General features: G+C 57.3%; 3 protein-coding genes across 3 annotated transcripts; 2 read left to right on the top strand and 1 right to left on the bottom strand.

Moving 5' to 3' along the window:
- Positions 1–726: 726 nt before the first annotated feature.
- ZNF837 (zinc finger protein 837) lies at positions 727–1,667 on the top strand. The gene is given in 3 exon segments (XM_028478305.1): positions 727–971; positions 973–1,509; positions 1,511–1,667. Coding segments are annotated over 3 exon segments (939 nt in total).
- Positions 1,668–1,946: 279 nt separating this feature from the next.
- On the top strand, positions 1,947–18,287 carry LOC112062469 (alpha-1B-glycoprotein-like). The gene is made up of 10 exons (XM_055078842.1): positions 1,947–2,176; positions 9,349–9,376; positions 13,176–13,256; positions 13,477–13,512; positions 13,598–13,876; positions 14,349–14,621; positions 14,899–15,195; positions 15,810–16,106; positions 16,901–17,188; positions 17,551–18,287. The coding sequence occupies exons 1-10, from the start codon at positions 1,970–1,972 to the stop codon at positions 17,556–17,558; spliced, it is 1,794 nt and encodes a 597-aa protein (XP_054934817.1). The 5' UTR covers positions 1,947–1,969; the 3' UTR covers positions 17,559–18,287.
- Positions 5,599–10,530, bottom strand: A1BG (alpha-1-B glycoprotein). Its single transcript, XM_024116972.3, has 8 exons — positions 10,497–10,530; positions 10,374–10,409; positions 10,010–10,288; positions 9,265–9,537; positions 8,691–8,987; positions 7,780–8,076; positions 6,698–6,985; positions 5,599–6,335 (listed from the first exon to the last, which is right to left on the bottom strand). The coding sequence occupies exons 1-8, from the start codon at positions 10,528–10,530 to the stop codon at positions 6,328–6,330; spliced, it is 1,512 nt and encodes a 503-aa protein (XP_023972740.2). The 3' UTR covers positions 5,599–6,327.
- Positions 18,288–20,282: the final 1,995 nt, after the last annotated feature.

The following is a 20,282-nucleotide window of genomic DNA, read 5'->3' as shown; positions in this document are numbered from 1 at the left end:
GTAAGCATCCATCCTGGGGTCAGCATTCTTAGGGAACTGCAAACCTTCATCCTCTTCTGCTCTTCCGGATCCCACAGCCTGGACACCATGTAGTGGGCTGGCTTCGGGATGCAGCCTTGGGCCCAGAGCCCTTGGCAGGAAGGCAACCCCACGGTAGATCCCTAGGGAGCCCACAGGGGCCAGGCAGAGAGGCACAAGACAGAGCTGAGGCCCCTGAAGGAGGACCCAGCCGAAGGACACCCCTGCGTGGAGGGGACCTGCGTGGAGGGACCGTGGTTGGCAGGACAACTCCCCTGGGTGTGAGCCCCACTGCAGGGACTGTCAGAGTGCAGGAGCTGGATGCCTGGTGCAAGAGCCATGTGGCCCCACCTCCTCTCCGGACCCTGACCTAGTCATCCCCAGGGGCCGCATGCCGGGCAGGGCCTCTGTCCGTGCCCAGCGGGTGCCAGGGCCTCCAGCCAGAACTCCTTCCTGGTGCAGCATCCCAGGACACCCCCTGGGGAGAAGACCCCCGCGTGTGACCACCGTGGGGCCCAGGTGCTGCACTGGAGCTGCCCCCGCGCTGCGGTGTGCGAGGTCCACTCGGACTGCCCCCCGCGCGCACATCCCTGTCCCAGGACCCTGCCGCCGGCCTCTCTCCAGCAGAGTCCCTTCGTGGAGCTTCCTGGCGCGGGCCGGCACAGCGAGGCCTGTACCCGGATGTCCCCGCTGGCCCTGTAGGAGCTGATGCAGGTGGCAGAGGAGCCCTTTCCGTGCGCCCGGTGTGGAAAGCGCTTGGGCCCCAACGAGCAGCAGCGGATAGACGAGGGCCCCCGGATGTGTCCTAGGTGCCACCAGGCCTCGGGTCCTTTCCCCCATGAGCCCGGCCGCCAGGTCCGGCAGCTGTACGCCTGCGTCGAGTGCGGCAAGGCCTTCACGTGCACCGCAAGACTGCTGCAGCCCGAGGGCATCCACACGGTTGGGCGGCCCTACGTGCGCCGACTGCGGCCAGGCCTTCGTGCGTGCACTGCTCCGGCCTCCAGGGGCCACCAGAAGACGCACTCGACCGAGCACCGCAACCGCGCCGCGGCCCTGGCCCTGCTTCCGGCCGAGGTGCTCGCCGCGCGGGGAGAAGCCCCATGAGTGCGCCGAGAGTACCAAGGCATTCGGCCTGCTCTCGCAGCTGGCGGAGCACCGGCGGTGTGTGCACACAGGCGAGAAGCCCTACGCCTGCTCGGAGTGCAGCAAAGCCTTCAACCAGCGCTCGAAACTGAGCCGGCACTGGCGCACGCACAGCAGCGCCAGGCCCTACGCGTGCCGGCTGTGCGACAAGGCCTTCAAGGGCCGCTCCGGCCGGGTCCAGCACCAGCGCGCACACACCAGCGAGCGGCCCTACGGCTGTCCCGAGTGCGGCAAGACCTTCCGGGGCTGCTCCGAGCTGCACCAGCAGGAGCGCCTGCACTCGGGGGAGAAGCCCTGCCTCTGCGCCGACTGCGGCCAGGCCTTCGTGCGCAACTGCAGCCTCGCGCGCCCAGCGCGCTCACACCGGCGAGCGGCCCTACGCGTGCGGCCGCTGCGGCCGCGCCTTCAGCCAGCGATCCAACCTCCACGAGCACCAGCAGCGGCCCGCGGGCGGCGCGTTAAACCTCGCCTCGCGCACACGGCGTCCACAGGTGTCCCCCACCTGAAGCTTCCTAGGGGGCTTCAGTAGCCCTCGGTTGCCTCGGGGGTGTCTGCACACCCTCTGGTGTAGCTGCCCCCCCCCCCCTTAGATCTGGCGAGGCCTCCGCCTCTGACCTCCCTGGCCTCGGGAGTGGGACCCTGCACACCTCGTGCACCTACCCGAGGCCGCTGGCCGGGGGCTTCAGGGGCTGGGACTCTGCCTGCCCACCGCCCGGCGGTTCATTGGTCGCCGTGGAGAGGGCTCTGTTGGGGGGTGGGGGCGGGACTCCCTGGCAACCTTGGGCTGGTCTGTGATTGGCAAGTGGGGATGTCACGTTACATCAAAGCCAGGCGGTCCTTCCCACCCCGAGCGCTCGTCTCCTCCTGTCGGGACGCCAGGCTGGACTACGTCTCCCAGAAGCCCCTGCGGCGTGGGCGCAAACAAGGAGGGAGCCTTGAAGGTGTGGCTACACCTTCACCCCTAAAACCTGGAGCACCCTGGCATGCGTATCACGGGGCGGCCGTTGGCTTTAGGGTGTACTAAGGGCACACTGCTAATGCCCTACCGACTGAAAACACTAAAACTAACCCCCCACTCCCACCATACATTGTGGGTTGGCAAGGGCCACACTCAGCCCCACTCACTCACCAGGGCCCCTGACAACGGAGCAGCCACTGTGTCAAACATGGCTGGCTGCTAGTGTGGTTGGCAGGTGGTCCCTCTCTATGTGGACCTCTGTGCAAGTCTGCTTGAGTGTCCTCATGACACAGCAGTTGACTTTCCCCAGAGCGAGTGAGTTGAGTCCAGGTCACTCACTGTCAATCATGCCATGTAATATTCGTGCCACAGACCAACCCTGATTCAATGCAGAGAAGAATATGCAAACAAGGGTGTGGAAGCTAGGAGACGAGGATCACTAGCAGCTGTCTTGAAGGCCGGTTACTACACTGAGTGAGAAGCATGTGGAAAAGCTTCTGCTGGTGGTCCAACTTCATCAAGCACCAGACAGTCCATATGGGCAAGGAGGGCTGTGAGCCCAGTCAAAACCCCTCTCTCTCTAACTTCTTGCTGGGGAGAACCCTTGTGGATGTAGGGGGCATGAGGAGGCTCAGTGAACCCAAAACAGCATAATCTTAAAGAAATCCATGCCCAGACACATCATAAGCAAAGCTGAAAACTAAAATTTAAATTTTTTGAAAGCAGCCTGAGAAAAACTATGCCTCACATAAAGATTGATACAAAAGACCATAGATTTCTTATCAGATATCATGAAGGCCAGAAGGCAGGGAAACAACATTTTTAAAGTGCTGAAGAAAAGAACTGTCAGTCCAAATTCAATATACAATGAAAATACACTTCAAGAAAGAAAGCAAAATAGGGACTTCCCTGGTGGCACAGTGGTTAAGACTCTGCGCTCCCAATGCAGGGGACCGGTTTTGATCCCCGGTCAGGGAGCTAGATCCCACATGCATGCTACAACTGAGAGTTCATATGCCACCACTAAGGAGCCCACATGCTGCAACTAAGGAGCCAGCGAGCTGCAACTAAGGAGCCTGCGTGCTGCAACTAAGACCCAGTGCAACCAAATAAGTAAATAAAAAAAATATTTCAAAAAAAAGAATGAAAACAAAATAAAGACATCCTCAAATGAAGCAAAACTAAGACAATTTGTTGCAAGCACGCCTGTTCTGAAAGAAATGCTAAATAGGGAGTTTAGCATTTGTCAGAAGGGAAATGATAGCAGAAGGAAAATTTGAACCTTGGGAATGAAGGAAGAGTAACAGATTGCATATGTTCGATCCTTAATATATGTATGATTGTTGAAAGAAAAATTTATAACATTGTCTGGTAGGGTTTCCTTGACATGAAATGTCATTTACGCCACAGGGTTTTAATGTGGTATAAATGACAACTACAGCATAAAGAGAGGAGGGTATCAAAATTCATTCAGTGATATACTTGAGATTTGAACATTTTACTGTATATAAATATCTCAAAGAAAACCATTAGTGTACCAAATTAAAAAAAATTTAAGAGCAGAGGGTAAAGAGACCTATATAGTGCTAAAGTTTCTCCATCTACTTTAAGTGGTAAAATATTAACTCTAAGTACACTGTGAAGAGTTATGAATACTGTAATCCCTGAAGAAACCCCTAAAAAAGACTATAAAAAGAGATGATCAAAAGCTCAGTAGATGAATTAAAATGGAACCCGAGAAAGAAATAACCCAAAAGAAGGTAGGAGAGGGGAAACAGATGGATAAAAGAAAGAACAAACAGAAAAGAAAAAGGTGGACCAAAACCCAAGCATATCCACTGTTTCATGTAAATGGTCTAAATATACCAATTAAAAGAATCTGCCAGAATGAATATTTTAAAAAGAAAATAAGAAACCTACCTTAAATATAATATAGGTAAGGTTAAAGTAAAAGAGTGGGGAAAGGTATATAAAATGAAAACTCCATCAAAGAATGCTGCAGTGACTATATTAATATCGAACCAAGTAGACTTCAGAACAAGTAAAATTACCGGGAATAAAGAGAGAAATTACACAGTGATAAAGGGCCAATTCACCAAGAAGACATAATTCCAAATATGTATGCCTCTAACAACAAAGCCTTAAAATACAGGAAACAAAAACTGATAGAGCTGAGAGAAAATAATAGACAAATTCACAATTATACGTGGAGACGTCAACACCCCTCTCTCTAGAATCAGCAGAACAAGAAGACAGAAAATCAGTAAGGTTACAAAAGAATGGAACAACATCATCAACCGACTGGATGTAATGGATGAACTTGCCAATAGTCGATTTTTTTTAATCCACAAAGAAGTAATTTCCCGTGATTTAAAGTAACACAGGAAAAAAAAAAAAAATAAAGTAACACAGGGCTTCCCTGGTGCCGCAGTGGTTAGGAATCCGCCTGCCAATGCAGGGGACACGGGTTTGAGCCCTGGTCTGGGAGGATCCCACATGCCGTGGAGCAACTAAGCCCTTGAGCCACAACTACTGAACCTGCACTCTAGAGCCCGTGAGCCCCACTACCGAGCCCAGGTGCCACAAATACTGAAGCCCATGCGCCTAGAGCCTGTGCTCCGCAACAAGTGAAGCCACTGCAATGAGAAGCCCGTGCACCGCAACAGAGAGTAGCCCCCACTCGCCGCAACTAGAGAAAGCCCACATGTAGCAATGAAGACCCAACACAGCCAAAAATTTAAAAATAAGTAAAATAACTTTATACTTAAAAAGTAACAGGGCTTCCCTGGTGGCGCAGTGGTTGAGAGTCCGCCTGCCGATGCAGGGGATACGGGTCTGTGCCCCGGTCTGGGAGGATCCCGCGTCCCTGGTGGCGCAGTGGTTGAGAGTCCGCCTGCCGATGCAGGGGATACGGGTCTGTGCCCCGGTCTGGGAGGACCCCGCGTGCCGCGGAGCTGCTGGGCCCGTGAGCCGTGGCCTCTGGGCCTGCGCGTCCGGAGCCTGTGCTCCGCAACGGGAGGGGCCACGGCGGTGAGAGGCCCGCGTACCGCAACAAAACAAAACAAACCAAAAAAAAAACACAACAAAAGTAACACTGTTACTAATGTTTAACCCCAAAAGTCAATGACCTAAGTTTCCACCTGAAGAAAAGGAAAAAGAACAAATTAATTCAGAAGTAAGTAGAAGGGAGTAGTAATGATACAAGAAGAGATTCACAAAGTAGAAAAGAGACACTACAAAAATGAGCAAAGCCAAAATGTAGTAAGTTCTTTGAAAAGATTAATGCAGTTGATGAGCCCCTAGCTAAACTGACAGAGAGAGAGGGAGTAGGGACACCACATCACTCGTGAAAGAGGTGACATCACTACAGACCCTGCAGGGACTAAAAGAAAGCCGGAGTGTTATGAGCAACTCCCTGCCAGTAAATCAGACCTCTCAGAAGAAATAGGTAAATTCCTTGAAAAAACACAGTTTATCGAGTATTAGTTGATACTGCTAGCCTAATACACAACTGCTGTATGCCAGCACCTCGAGGGCCAAGCTCCAGGCACGGGCTGGGCAACAGTCCAGGAGGGCCTCGGGTGGGGCAAAGGGGGCTCAGAATCTCGAGGGACAGTGGGGAAGGACAGGACTCCCACTCCTCCCACAGCTCCAAGCTCTGATGTGGGAGACCTGGCCTCCGGTTGGAGACACAGTCTGGCACCACCACACGGTGGCCACTCAGGCTGGGGAGACAGAACTACACAATGCAGCCTCTGAACGGCCTCCCAGTTCAGTCAAGGTATGTCTGGAGCCTCAAGCTGCCCACCCACACCTGCTGGGGACTGGGCAGAGGTGACTGGGGAGTAGCTTAATGGAAGAAGGCAGAAGAAGGCAGTCTTGAAAAGTGGGGGCCCAGAAGCCAATCCTCGGCCCGCGTGCCCTCAGGATCCAACCCGGAGCCCATCCACCTTCAAGACCCAGGATCCCAGCCCACTGCCCTCGACTCTGGGACTCCAGCCCCCCTGCACCGGGGCTGCCATTGGCCAAAGACACATTTTTAAAGTCTGTCTTCACATTTATTGATTCCTGGCATGGTTGAGGAAGAGCCGTCCCTGCCCTCTCCCCCCAGGGGAACTCCAGCTTGCAGCTGCAGGAAGAGGAATCAGAGCCACACTGCAGAAAGGACTTCCCAAGGATACCATCAGCAGCCTGGGTCTGCAGCTGGGTCAGCTTCCTAGACAAATTTGACAGAAGAGAAATGCTAGGGGAAGGAGGCTCCCTGGTGAGTCAGGGCAGACCTCACTGAGACCCCCCAGGAAGGAAGCGGCTTGGTCAGCTGCCAGCTAAGACCCCCCGACACACCCCACACCCCCCCACACACCTGGTCCTCCCTCCAGGTGCTCCAGCTGGCCACGCCACTCTCTGCTTTAGGGCCTTTGCCTATGTGGTTCCCTGCCTGCAATTCCCCCCCACGCACCCCAGCAGACTAGGCCAGTGTTAGTGCTGGGAGGAGGTGCGGGAAAGGGCACTCCTGTAGGAGGGTACAATCCGGGCAAAGGCCGGGAGCCTCGACGCGCCCACGGAACCAAGCTCCACCTGCCACCTGGAGCTCCACCGGGTCGCTGAGCTGGGACAGCAGGGAGTGGGCCCAGTTGGAGCGGTAGGCGCAGCTGTAGTTGCCGGCGTGTTGGGGCCCCACGTAGGTCAGCACGAGGTCCGCGGAGGGGTGGGTGGTCCAGGCCACCGCTGAGGGCTCCTCTTCGCCGGACCGTAGCAGCAGGAAGGAGACGTCGGGCACGTGGCCCTCGCAGCGTAGGACAGCATCGCGGCCCGGAGTCACGGCCCCCGTCCACAGGGGCCGGAGCCGCGGCCTGGGCAGGGGTCCTGGGAGAGCAGCGGGTCGGTCAAGTGAAGCCCCTCGCCCCAGGCAGCAGCGGCCCAGCCCCGCTCCGCTGCCAGCCCCCTTCTCCAGCCCAGGTTGCTGGCCTCACACCGTGGTCACTGCGCTTTAACCGTAGAGTCTCCCCGTACACGCCCCCCCCCCAGACCCGGGCCTGCTCTGAGACTTCCTGGGGTCCCCAGCGAAGGGCACTCAGGGCTTCAAGGCAGGTGAGGAGAAGGAAGACAGGATCCAGGGGAACGGGTTCCCGCAGAGGGCACAGCGCAGTCAGTGGTCTGGCGGTGGACCCTGTGCCGGGGGCTCTGCCTGACCTCCGACCCCAGGAGATCCGGATGAGGAAATCAGAGGAACGCACACACCCCAGGGCCGGCGGGGGCTCGGGGAGAATTACAGCTCAACCCTCCGCCGTGGGCACCTGGGCGCAGGCAGCGGTGGGGTCATAATCTGACCACAGCCGACAGGCGTGTCGCACAGGGAACCTAAGGCGTGAGCCAGTGGTGCAAAGCCGTTAGCACTCTGAACCCTAAGTTCTGGGTCCTCTCTCCACGACCTCCACCAAAGCGCTACACGTAGCCCCGGTGCTCACGTCGGTGGGAAACAGGCCAAAAGGCTGGGTGTCCCAGGGCCCTGGCGGCCGACCTCGCGCTCCCCTAAGGAGCCGACTCTGCGGGCAGGGCCGAGGCCCAGAGCGCTTCCCTTCGGCGTCCTGGGACAGGCGGGCACCCTCGTTTTGCGCACGGGCAGAAGGAGGCTCCGGGCCGCTGTGCCCGCCGCTCACCGTCCACGCGCAGCTCCACGGGCGCGCTGGGCGCGGAGCCCGCGAAGGGCGGCGCCGTGTCCGTGTAGACGCAGCTGTAGTTGGCCGAGTCGACCGCCGAGACGTCGCGCAGCTCAAAGTGGGCCTCCGTCCCCGCGGGGCTCAAGAGACCGTGCACCCGGCGCCGGCCCGCGCCGTCGCGCACCAGGGAGAAGCGCACGCCGGCGCGGGGGGCCCGGCACCGCAGCTGCACCAGCGTCCCCGGCTCGGGACTCAGAGTCGCGGGCTCGGCCGACAGCTCCGGCGCCGGGAGCGTCCCTGCGGGGAGGACGCGGCCAGGCTGACGCCCAACGCCGCATCCTTCCGCCGGAAAGAGTGCGCCCCGCTCCCTCTGCGCCCTCCCGGGAGGCCGGCCTGCACCGCCCCGCGTAAAACCGCACCGTCCGCCCGACGTCCCGGCCCTCGTCCTCCCTGGACGCTCACGCACGCTCCTACACTGTTCCTAACTAATTTGTGTGCCCACAGATAGAGAGGGGTGTGGGGTCGTGTTTTGTTGGAGGAGCATCCGCGCCCGCCTCCCCCGCCGGCGTCCACTCCTGGGCTTTACGCCCCTGGTCCTTGGCGGGTCCTGCAGCCCCAAACTGGCCACCCTCAACAGAGAGGCCTCAGCGCCCACCCGGACCCCGGAGGCTGGGGGCCCCCGTGCGTGTAGCGCCTGCATGGCCAGACTTGCGCGTGGACCCAATTATTGTTCGCGGGGCCACGAGGCTGGGCTCATTTTTCTGTCCTCAGCTGGGGAAACTGAGGCCGGGCAGATGAGGCGGGATTGAGCCGTGCAGTCACCGGGACCCTTCCCTGGGTCTCTCCTCCCGCTGCCCCGAGGGCAGAGCGCCCCCGCCCTCCCTCCCCGCTGCCACATCCCCCAGGCTCACCGTCGCTCAGCACCAGCTCGGCGGGCGCGCTGTCCAAGGACCAGGGCGCTAGCTCCTCTGGCAGCCGGTAGCGGCACGTGTAGTCACCGCCGTCTCCCGGGGCCAGCGTGTTCAGCTGGAAGAAGACGCGGTCTGGGCTGGTACTGGCCATGGGTACCTGCAGCACCTCCTCGCCCCGCCGCAGCTGGAATTTCACCCCGCTCAGGGGCGCCACGCAGGTGAGAGTCGCGCGCGAGCCGGGGCGCAGGAGCCCGGCGAACCCGCTATCCAGAGTCAGCGTGGGTGGCGGCGGCGTGGCTGCAAGGCAGGGACAGTCACTGGGGCGGCCAGAGTCCCAGCCACCCCCGCTGTGGGAGCGTTCCTTGGAGCCCAGCCTCCAGACCTCTGCCCCGGGGAACAGCCGTCCTTGTGGCAAATGCCCACGCCGCTATCAAGGCGGGGCAACTGCGTGGCCGCTGTTTCCCAGACCCAGTCCTGGGCGGGGGTATTCAGGGCCGGGGGTCGGGGTAAAAGCTACTCTGTCTCCAGGAGCCTCCTCCCCCAGGAAGCCCTCTGGGATGGTCCACACACTCACCCAGCCCCTCTATGGTCACAGTGGCACTGGGCTCCGAGGGGGCGCCTGATGCGTGGGTCCGGTAGCTGCAGCTGTAGTTGCCAGCCCGGTGGACTGGGAAGGTGGCCTGCCTGTCCTTCGGGGCCTCAGCCACCTCCAGAAACTGGTCGTCGCCTTCCCGCCTCAGCAGGAAGGTCACACCGCGAAGCCCCCCGATGCACAGCAGCGTCGTGTTCAGGCCCGGTGTGATCCAGGGCACGGGCTTGGTTGAGAGCAAGGGTGGGGGCAGGGGCTCTGCGGCGGGGGCGGGGGGTGGGGTGCAGGGGTCATGGGTGGTTCTGCCTGAGTTGGAAGATACGGGGCCCCAGCCGGACCTGGACCTCCACACTCATGGAAATGTGAGGGAGCCAGGAGATGGAAGGCATTGGCAGGGGTGGAGGGGTGGAGGGGTGGCGGGACAGGCCGAGACAGGGACAGGGGACTACAAGAGGAAGACGCGTTCGGGGCCCAACCGTGGCCAGGCCTGCCTGAACCGCTCCCTGAGGATTCAGTCATTTATTCCTCACAGCCTTCTAGGGTTGGTACAAACATCACCCTCATTTTACCAATGCGGAAACTGAGGCTCCGAGATGTCACCTGACTTACCCAAGGCCACCAGCCACTCGGGGCGGGGGCCGGAAGAGAACAGGGAGAGTGAGGAGCGGAGGAGGGAGGCCTCTCCAGCAGCCTCTCTTCCCGCCCCGAGGCCCGTGAGCCCTGCACTCACCTGCTCCCGTCACCTCCACGAGGTTGCTCAGGCTGGCCCTCCCACTCTCCATCCTGTAGCGGCAGCGGTAGAGGCCCCGGGTGTCACCGGTCGCTGCTCCCAGCGGGAATCTGTACTCGGTGGCAGGTGAACCCAGGTGCACCAGTTCCTGGGCCACCCCACCCCTGAAGAGCTCGAACTCCAGGGTCCACAGGGGGCTCCGGCATGTCAGCGTCACGTTGGCCCAGGGTTCCAGCAGCGATTCGGCCTCTGCCCACAGGGTTGGCCTTGTGTCAAAGACTGCGTGGGGATGGGTGTCAGATCTGGGTGCCCAGGCGGGGGCTCACCCCGCAGCGCCCACCACGCCCAGGCCCGGCCCACTCACATGTGGCCTCCTCGGTCACTGGGTTCAGGGCGAGACCTGCGGAGACCCACCACCTGTGAGGCCCCATGGCTGTTCATTCCCGCCCCTCATCCGGCCCCGGGGACCCCAGGCCCGACGCCTCACCCCAGAGCAGCAGGAGGGCCACCCGTGCGGACATGGTCAGCCTCACTGCAGCCCCAGGAGTGTCTGCCGGGTGATAAGGCCCAGCCAGGGCGGCTGGGAGGGTGGGGCGGGGGGGAGGGCGCGGGGCACTGACCTCGCAGCTCATTCGTATTTCCAGGAAAGCGGGGCTCCATGGGGTCGGGACAAAGGGCAGATGTGGCCTCAGGAGTCTCAGCTATAGCAACAATCAATAACTATGCAGAATGAATAAACTAAATTAATAATAAAGAGTAAAGATAACAAAATAAATGATATAATAACAGCAAAGAATAACAAATGAAGAAAATTAATAAATAATAAAATGATGTAAATGGAAAAATAAGTACAATTTTTAAAATAAAACAAAATAAATACTAAACCAAGTACTGTAATAAATAATAATAAATACATTTAAATAATAGTATGGAATCATAGCAAATAAAATTACCAATAAGTAATAAAATGATTAAAGTGAAAATAAATTATTTAATGATGAGAGAGAGGATAAAACACTAAATATTAAAAATAGATAATGCAATAAATGACAACAAATTAATAATAAAAGTAACATAATAAATGTTAGAAATAGATAGTATAATAAATAAAAGATACATTATAGTGGGAATTTCCTGGGTGTCCAGTGGTTAGGACTCCGCACTTCCACTGCAGGGGTCCGGTTTTGATCCCTGGTTGGGGAACTAAGATCCCGCAAGCTGAGTGGCGCGGCCAAAAATGAAAATAAAAACAAGAAAGTGTAAATGAATATTTATACTGATGATGTTTATAAATAATCATGAGAATAAAATAATAAATGATAAATAAAATAAAAATAAGTAATAAAATTACGAGGCACCTACTGCTGTGTGTTCAAGGTGTTGTGTACCTCCCCCGCTGCCCCACTCCCACCATCCTGGTTTCCTCACTGCTCAACCTGCCTCACAGCCTTTACGCTGTTCCTCTGCCTGATGCTCCTCCCCCAGTGACCCGCAGGGCTCACCCTCCCCAAGAAGCCTTCCCTAACCCTCCAGAGCCACACGGCCCCTCTGCCCCAGTCTCCACCATGTCCTCGGGATGTATGTTCTCCCCAGCACCTCTGTCTCCCTGACCAGCCTGGGCTCCACACGGGCAGGGCCTGGGTGGACATTTTCACACTGTCTTCTCTGTGCCTGGCACACAGCAGATGCTCAGTACATGCTTGTGGGATGCATGGGTGAGGAGGAAGGCAGGTCAGGTGGGAGATGAGAGCTGGGAGGTTTTCAAAAGCCCTCGACAAGCTGGAGAGCTGGGGCCTGGACACCCGGGGTGAGGACCAGACCTCCAGGCATGGGATGACCGGACCCCTCAGAGGTCCAGAGTGAGAGAACACAAGTCCTCACACCCCCCACTCTCTCCCACTGGGCTGTGTCTTAGGGAAAGGGGGAGGCCCACTGGGGACAGGCGAGGCCTGGCCTCTCCGCAGTGAGTGACAGTCACAAGAATGACCAAAGGCAGCTCGGAAAACTGTCCACAACCTGAGCACAGGGGCAGGACCAGGGTGGAAGCACAGGTCTGAACTGAATGGCCTGGGTGCAAATGTGTCTCCAAATCCATGGTGGTCACACATTGCAGAATTAACCAGCGAGGGAGAAGGAACCACAGCTCCAGGCAAGAGCCAGGATGCGCCTGCAGGAGGCCCGCATGATGCCAAGTGTAGAAAATCCAGACACAGGCGAATCCCACCTTGGCCGGCACACCTCCAACATTGCATGTCAGGTGGGCCCACGTGGGGCTTGGGGTTGGCCTGGGCCCTGCCCGCTGCCTTCACCTGCCCCAGGGTGAGTGGGGATCCCAGTACTGCTCAGCTGTTGGGGGCAGGAGATGAGAGGCCTTGCAGAGGGGAACGTGCCAGGAGGACAGGGCCCCACCTGCCTCATTTCCTTCATGCCTAACGCGGAACTGATAGTAACACCACCTACTGCCCAAGTCCATGCGCAGAATGCTGTGAACCACAACAGTAGGCGTCTCATAATTTTATTACTTATTTTTATTTTGTTTATGATTATTTTATTATCAATTATTTTACTTATAAACAAACCATCAAATTAAATATTCGTTTATTACTTTAATGTATTTCTTATTATACTATCTATTTCTAACATTATTTTATTACTTTTATTAATCTGTTGTCATTTATTACATTATCTATTTTTAATACTTAGTGTTTTATCCTTTCTCTCATCATTAATTATTATCACTTTAATCATTTTATTACTTATTGGTAATTTTGTTTGCTAACTATGATTCCACTCTATTATTTAAATGTATTTGTTATTATTTATTGCATTACTTGGTTTAGTATTTATTTTATTTTAATGTATTTCTTTTCTCTCTCTCTCTTTTTTTTTTTCTTTTGCCACACTGCCTGGCATGTAGGATCTTAGTTCCCTGACCAGGGATCGAACCCTTACCCCCTGCAGTGGAGTCCTAACCACTGGACCAGCCGAGAATTCACAATTTTATTTTTATTTAAAAAGTGTTCTTATTATTTTTCCATTTACTATTTATTATTAATTTTCTTCATTTGTTATTCTTTGCTGTTATTATATCATTTATTTTGTTATCTTTACTCTTTATTATTAATTTAGTTTATTCATTCTGCATAGTTATTGATTGTTGCTATAGCTGAGACTCCTGAGGCCACATCTGCCCTTTGTCCCGACCCCATGGAGCCCCGCTTTCCTGGAAATACGAATGAGCTGCGAGGTCAGTGCCCCGCGCCCTCCCCCCCGCCCCACCCTCCCAGCCGCCCTGGCTGGGCCTTATCACCCGGCAGACACTCCTGGGGCTGCAGTGAGGCTGACCATGTCCGCACGGGTGGCCCTCCTGCTGCTCTGGGGTGAGGCGTCGGGCCTGGGGTCCCCGGGGCCGGATGAGGGGCGGGAATGAACAGCCATGGGGCCTCACAGGTGGTGGGTCTCCGCAGGTCTCGCCCTGAACCCAGTGACCGAGGAGGCCACATGTGAGTGGGCCGGGCCTGGGCGTGGTGGGCGCTGCGGGGTGAGCCCCCGCCTGGGCACCCAGATCTGACACCCATCCCCACGCAGTCTTTGACACAAGGCCAACCCTGTGGGCAGAGGCCGAATCGCTGCTGGAACCCTGGGCCAACGTGACGCTGACATGCCGGAGCCCCCTGTGGACCCTGGAGTTCGAGCTCTTCAGGGGTGGGGTGGCCCAGGAACTGGTGCACCTGGGTTCACCTGCCACCGAGTACAGATTCCCGCTGGGAGCAGCGACCGGTGACACCCGGGGCCTCTACCGCTGCCGCTACAGGATGGAGAGTGGGAGGGCCAGCCTGAGCAACCTCGTGGAGGTGACGGGAGCAGGTGAGTGCAGGGCTCACGGGCCTCGGGGCGGGAAGAGAGGCTGCTGGAGAGGCCTCCCTCCTCCGCTCCTCACTCTCCCTGTTCTCTTCCGGCCCCCGCCCCGAGTGGCTGGTGGCCTTGGGTAAGTCAGGTGACATCTCGGAGCCTCAGTTTCCGCATTGGTAAAATGAGGGTGATGTTTGTACCAACCCTAGAAGGCTGTGAGGAATAAATGACTGAATCCTCAGGGAGCGGTTCAGGCAGGCCTGGCCACGGTTGGGCCCCGAACGCGTCTTCCTCTTGTAGTCCCCTGTCCCTGTCTCGGCCTGTCCCGCCACCCCTCCACCCCTCCACCCCTGCCAATGCCTTCCATCTCCTGGCTCCCTCACATTTCCATGAGTGTGGAGGTCCAGGTCCGGCTGGGGCCCCGTATCTTCCAACTCAGGCAGAACCACCCATGACCCCTGCACCCCACCCCCCGCCCCCGCCGCAGAGCCCCTGCCCCCACCCTTGCTCTCAACCAAGCCCGTGCCCTGGATCACACCGGGCCTGAACACGACGCTGCTGTGCATCGGGGGGCTTCGCGGTGTGACCTTCCTGCTGAGGCGGGAAGGCGACGACCAGTTTCTGGAGGTGGCTGAGGCCCCGAAGGACAGGCAGGCCACCTTCCCAGTCCACCGGGCTGGCAACTACAGCTGCAGCTACCGGACCCACGCATCAGGCGCCCCCTCGGAGCCCAGTGCCACTGTGACCATAGAGGGGCTGGGTGAGTGTGTGGACCATCCCAGAGGGCTTCCTGGGGGAGGAGGCTCCTGGAGACAGAGTAGCTTTTACCCCGACCCCCGGCCCTGAATACCCCCGCCCAGGACTGGGTCTGGGAAACAGCGGCCACGCAGTTGCCCCGCCTTGATAGCGGCGTGGGCATTTGCCACAAGGACGGCTGTTCCCCGGGGCAGAGGTCTGGAGGCTGGGCTCCAAGGAACGCTCCCACAGCGGGGGTGGCTGGGACTCTGGCCGCCCCAGTGACTGTCCCTGCCTTGCAGCCACGCCGCCGCCACCCACGCTGACTCTGGATAGCGGGTTCGCCGGGCTCCTGCGCCCCGGCTCGCGCGCGACTCTCACCTGCGTGGCGCCCCTGAGCGGGGTGAAATTCCAGCTGCGGCGGGGCGAGGAGGTGCTGCAGGTACCCATGGCCAGTACCAGCCCAGACCGCGTCTTCTTCCAGCTGAACACGCTGGCCCCGGGAGACGGCGGTGACTACACGTGCCGCTACCGGCTGCCAGAGGAGCTAGCGCCCTGGTCCTTGGACAGCGCGCCCGCCGAGCTGGTGCTGAGCGACGGTGAGCCTGGGGGATGTGGCAGCGGGGAGGGAGGGCGGGGGCGCTCTGCCCTCGGGGCAGCGGGAGGAGAGACCCAGGGAAGGGTCCCGGTGACTGCACGGCTCAATCCCGCCTCATCTGCCCGGCCTCAGTTTCCCCAGCTGAGGACAGAAAAATGAGCCCAGCCTCGTGGCCCCGCGAACAATAATTGGGTCCACGCGCAAGTCTGGCCATGCAGGCGCTACACGCACGGGGGCCCCCAGCCTCCGGGGTCCGGGTGGGCGCTGAGGCCTCTCTGTTGAGGGTGGCCAGTTTGGGGCTGCAGGACCCGCCAAGGACCAGGGGCGTAAAGCCCAGGAGTGGACGCCGGCGGGGGAGGCGGGCGCGGATGCTCCTCCAACAAAACACGACCCCACACCCCTCTCTATCTGTGGGCACACAAATTAGTTAGGAACAGTGTAGGAGCGTGCGTGAGCGTCCAGGGAGGACGAGGGCCGGGACGTCGGGCGGACGGTGCGGTTTTACGCGGGGCGGTGCAGGCCGGCCTCCCGGGAGGGCGCAGAGGGAGCGGGGCGCACTCTTTCCGGCGGAAGGATGCGGCGTTGGGCGTCAGCCTGGCCGCGTCCTCCCCGCAGGGACGCTCCCGGCGCCGGAGCTGTCGGCCGAGCCCGCGACTCTGAGTCCCGAGCCGGGGACGCTGGTGCAGCTGCGGTGCCGGGCCCCCCGCGCCGGCGTGCGCTTCTCCCTGGTGCGCGACGGCGCGGGCCGGCGCCGGGTGCACGGTCTCTTGAGCCCCGCGGGGACGGAGGCCCACTTTGAGCTGCGCGACGTCTCGGCGGTCGACTCGGCCAACTACAGCTGCGTCTACACGGACACGGCGCCGCCCTTCGCGGGCTCCGCGCCCAGCGCGCCCGTGGAGCTGCGCGTGGACGGTGAGCGGCGGGCACAGCGGCCCGGAGCCTCCTTCTGCCCGTGCGCAAAACGAGGGTGCCCGCCTGTCCCAGGACGCCGAAGGGAAGCGCTCTGGGCCTCGGCCCTGCCCGCAGAGTCGGCTCCTTAGGGGAGCGCGAGGTCGGCCGCCAGGGCCCTGGGACACCCAGCCTTTTGGCCTGTTTCCCACCGACGTGAGCACCGGGGCTACGTGTAGCGCTTTGGTGGAGGTCGTGGAGAGAGGACCCAGAACTTAGGGTTCAGAGTGCTAACGGCTTTGCACCACTGGCTCACGCCTTAGGTTCCCTGTGCGACACGCCTGTCGGCTGTGGTCAGATTATGACCCCACCGCTGCCTGCGCCCAGGTGCCCACGGCGGAGGGTTGAGCTGTAATTCTCCCCGAGCCCCCGCCGGCCCTGGGGTGTGTGCGTTCCTCTGATTTCCTCATCCGGATCTCCTGGGGTCGGAGGTCAGGCAGAGCCCCCGGCACAGGGTCCACCGCCAGACCACTGACTGCGCTGTGCCCTCTGCGGGAACCCGTTCCCCTGGATCCTGTCTTCCTTCTCCTCACCTGCCTTGAAGCCCTGAGTGCCCTTCGCTGGGGACCCCAGGAAGTCTCAGAGCAGGCCCGGGTCTGGGGGGGGGGCGTGTACGGGGAGACTCTACGGTTAAAGCGCAGTGACCACGGTGTGAGGCCAGCAACCTGGGCTGGAGAAGGGGGCTGGCAGCGGAGCGGGGCTGGGCCGCTGCTGCCTGGGGCGAGGGGCTTCACTTGACCGACCCGCTGCTCTCCCAGGACCCCTGCCCAGGCCGCGGCTCCGGCCCCTGTGGACGGGGGCCGTGACTCCGGGCCGCGATGCTGTCCTACGCTGCGAGGGCCACGTGCCCGACGTCTCCTTCCTGCTGCTACGGTCCGGCGAAGAGGAGCCCTCAGCGGTGGCCTGGACCACCCACCCCTCCGCGGACCTCGTGCTGACCTACGTGGGGCCCCAACACGCCGGCAACTACAGCTGCGCCTACCGCTCCAACTGGGCCCACTCCCTGCTGTCCCAGCTCAGCGACCCGGTGGAGCTCCAGGTGGCAGGTGGAGCTTGGTTCCGTGGGCGCGTCGAGGCTCCCGGCCTTTGCCCGGATTGTACCCTCCTACAGGAGTGCCCTTTCCCGCACCTCCTCCCAGCACTAACACTGGCCTAGTCTGCTGGGGTGCGTGGGGGGGAATTGCAGGCAGGGAACCACATAGGCAAAGGCCCTAAAGCAGAGAGTGGCGTGGCCAGCTGGAGCACCTGGAGGGAGGACCAGGTGTGTGGGGGGGTGTGGGGTGTGTCGGGGGGTCTTAGCTGGCAGCTGACCAAGCCGCTTCCTTCCTGGGGGGTCTCAGTGAGGTCTGCCCTGACTCACCAGGGAGCCTCCTTCCCCTAGCATTTCTCTTCTGTCAAATTTGTCTAGGAAGCTGACCCAGCTGCAGACCCAGGCTGCTGATGGTATCCTTGGGAAGTCCTTTCTGCAGTGTGGCTCTGATTCCTCTTCCTGCAGCTGCAAGCTGGAGTTCCCCTGGGGGGAGAGGGCAGGGACGGCTCTTCCTCAACCATGCCAGGAATCAATAAATGTGAAGACAGACTTTAAAAATGTGTCTTTGGCCAATGGCAGCCCCGGTGCAGGGGGGCTGGAGTCCCAGAGTCGAGGGCAGTGGGCTGGGATCCTGGGTCTTGAAGGTGGATGGGCTCCGGGTTGGATCCTGAGGGCACGCGGGCCGAGGATTGGCTTCTGGGCCCCCACTTTTCAAGACTGCCTTCTTCTGCCTTCTTCCATTAAGCTACTCCCCAGTCACCTCTGCCCAGTCCCCAGCAGGTGTGGGTGGGCAGCTTGAGGCTCCAGACATACCTTGACTGAACTGGGAGGCCGTTCAGAGGCTGCATTGTGTAGTTCTGTCTCCCCAGCCTGAGTGGCCACCGTGTGGTGGTGCCAGACTGTGTCTCCAACCGGAGGCCAGGTCTCCCACATCAGAGCTTGGAGCTGTGGGAGGAGTGGGAGTCCTGTCCTTCCCCACTGTCCCTCGAGATTCTGAGCCCCCTTTGCCCCACCCGAGGCCCTCCTGGACTGTTGCCCAGCCCGTGCCTGGAGCTTGGCCCTCGAGGTGCTGGCATACAGCAGTTGTGTATTAGGCTAGCAGTATCAACTAATACTCGATAAACTGTGTTTTTTCAAGGAATTTACCTATTTCTTCTGAGAGGTCTGATTTACTGGCAGGGAGTTGCTCATAACACTCCGGCTTTCTTTTAGTCCCTGCAGGGTCTGTAGTGATGTCACCTCTTTCACGAGTGATGTGGTGTCCCTACTCCCTCTCTCTCTGTCAGTTTAGCTAGGGGCTCATCAACTGCATTAATCTTTTCAAAGAACTTACTACATTTTGGCTTTGCTCATTTTTGTAGTGTCTCTTTTCTACTTTGTGAATCTCTTCTTGTATCATTACTACTCCCTTCTACTTACTTCTGAATTAATTTGTTCTTTTTCCTTTTCTTCAGGTGGAAACTTAGGTCATTGACTTTTGGGGTTAAACATTAGTAACAGCCTAATATTAGGCTTAAAGATAGGTTTGTGTTACTTTAAATCATGGGAAATTACTTCTTTGTGGATAAAAAAAGATCGACTATTGGCAGTTCATCCATTACATCCAGTTGGTTGATATGTTGTTCAGTTTTTGTATCCTTATTGATTTTCTGTCTTCTTGTTCTGCTGATTCTAGAGAGAGGGGTGTTGAAGTCTCCAAGTATAATTGTGAATTTGTCTGTTATTTTCTCTCAGCTCTACCAGTTTTTGTTTCCTGTATTTTAAAGCTTTGTTGTTAGATGTGTACATACATATTTGGAATTTTTTGTCTTCTTGGTGAATTGGCCCTTTATTACTATGTAATTTCTCTCTTTATTCCTGGTAATTTTCCTTGTTTTGAATTCTACTTGGGTTGATATTAATATAGTCACTGCAGCATTCTTTGATGGAGTTTCCACATTATATACCTTTCTCCACTCTTTTACCTTAAGCTTACCTATATCATTATATTTAAAGTAGGTTTTTTATTTGCTTTTAAAAAAAATTCCTTTTAGTTGCTATGTTTAGACTATTTACACGTAATAATGGATATGCTTGGGTTTTGGTCCATCTTTTTCTTTTCTGTTTGTTCCTTCTGTTATCCATCTGTTTCCCCTTTCCTGCCCTCTTTTGGGTTATTTTTTTGCAGGTTCCATTTTAATTCATCTACTGAGTGTTTGATCATCCACTTGGGATCCTCCCAGACCGGGGCGCGAACCCGGTTCCCCTGCATCGGCAGGCGGACGCGCAACCACTGCGCCACCAGGGAAGCCCTAATGGTTTTCTTTGAGATATAATTTATATACAGTAAAATGTACCAATCTCAAATATATCACTGAATGAATTTTGATACCCTCCTCTCTTTATGCTGCAGTTGCCATATATACCACGTTAACATACACTGAAAACCCTACCAGAAAATGTCATAAATTTTACTTTCAACCATCATACATATCTTAAAGATCAAATGTAAGCAATCTGAAGTTCCTTTAGCATTTCTTTTAGAACAGGCCTGCTTGCAACAGACTGTCTTAGTTTTGCTTCACTTGAGGATGTCTTTATTTTGCTTTCTTTCTTTTTTTTTTTTTTTTTAATTCATTTTATTTATTTATTTTTGGCTGCATTGGGTCTTAGTTGCTGCGCACAGGCTTTCTCTAGGTGCGGCGAGCGGGGGCTACTCTTCATTGTGGTGCACGGGCCTCTCCTTGTGGTGGCTTCTCTTGTTGTGGAACACAGGCTCTAGGCGCGCAGGCTTCCGTAGTTGTGGCACATGGGCTTAGTAGTTCTGGCTCGCGGGCTTAGTTGCTCCATGGCATGTGGGATCTTCCCGGACCAGGGCTGCAACCCATGTCCCCTGAATTGGCAGGCGGATTCTTAACCACTGCGCCACCAGGGAAGCCCCTCCTTTCATTCTTGAAGTGCATTGTCAGTGCATATAGAATTCGGACTGACAGTTCTTTTTCTCAGCACTTTAAAAATGTTGTTTCCCTGCCTTCTGGCCTTTATGATTTCTGATAAGAAGTCTATGATCTTACAGGACTTCGCTGGTGATCCAGCGGTTAAGATTCTGCGCTCCCAATGCAGGGGGCCTG

This window comes from Physeter macrocephalus, chromosome 17 (assembly GCF_002837175.3).
Source record: "Physeter macrocephalus isolate SW-GA chromosome 17, ASM283717v5, whole genome shotgun sequence".
In the NCBI taxonomy this organism is placed as follows: domain Eukaryota; kingdom Metazoa; phylum Chordata; class Mammalia; order Artiodactyla; family Physeteridae; genus Physeter; species Physeter macrocephalus.
This window is presented reverse-complemented; position numbering and strand designations above follow the sequence as displayed.

Bases quoted from the DNA above. Each gene is read 5' to 3' on its own strand.
- LOC112062469 (XM_055078842.1), top strand. From the start codon at position 1,970: ATGTCACGTTACATCAAAGCCAGGCGGTCCTTCCCACCCCGAGCGCTC. The intron at 13,257-13,476 runs GTCAGTGCCCCG...GGGTCTCCGCAG, and splicing joins AAATACGAATGAGCTGCGAG to GTCTCGCCCTGAACCCAGTG. The intron at 13,513-13,597 runs GTGAGTGGGCCG...ATCCCCACGCAG, and splicing joins AGTGACCGAGGAGGCCACAT to TCTTTGACACAAGGCCAACC.
- A1BG (XM_024116972.3), bottom strand. From the start codon at position 10,530: ATGTCCGCACGGGTGGCCCTCCTGCTGCTCTGGG. The intron at 10,289-10,373 runs GTGAGTGGGCCG...ATCCCCACGCAG, and splicing joins AGTGACCGAGGAGGCCACAT to TCTTTGACACAAGGCCAACC. The intron at 6,986-7,779 runs GTGAGCGGCGGG...CTGCTCTCCCAG, and splicing joins CGTGGAGCTGCGCGTGGACG to GACCCCTGCCCAGGCCGCGG.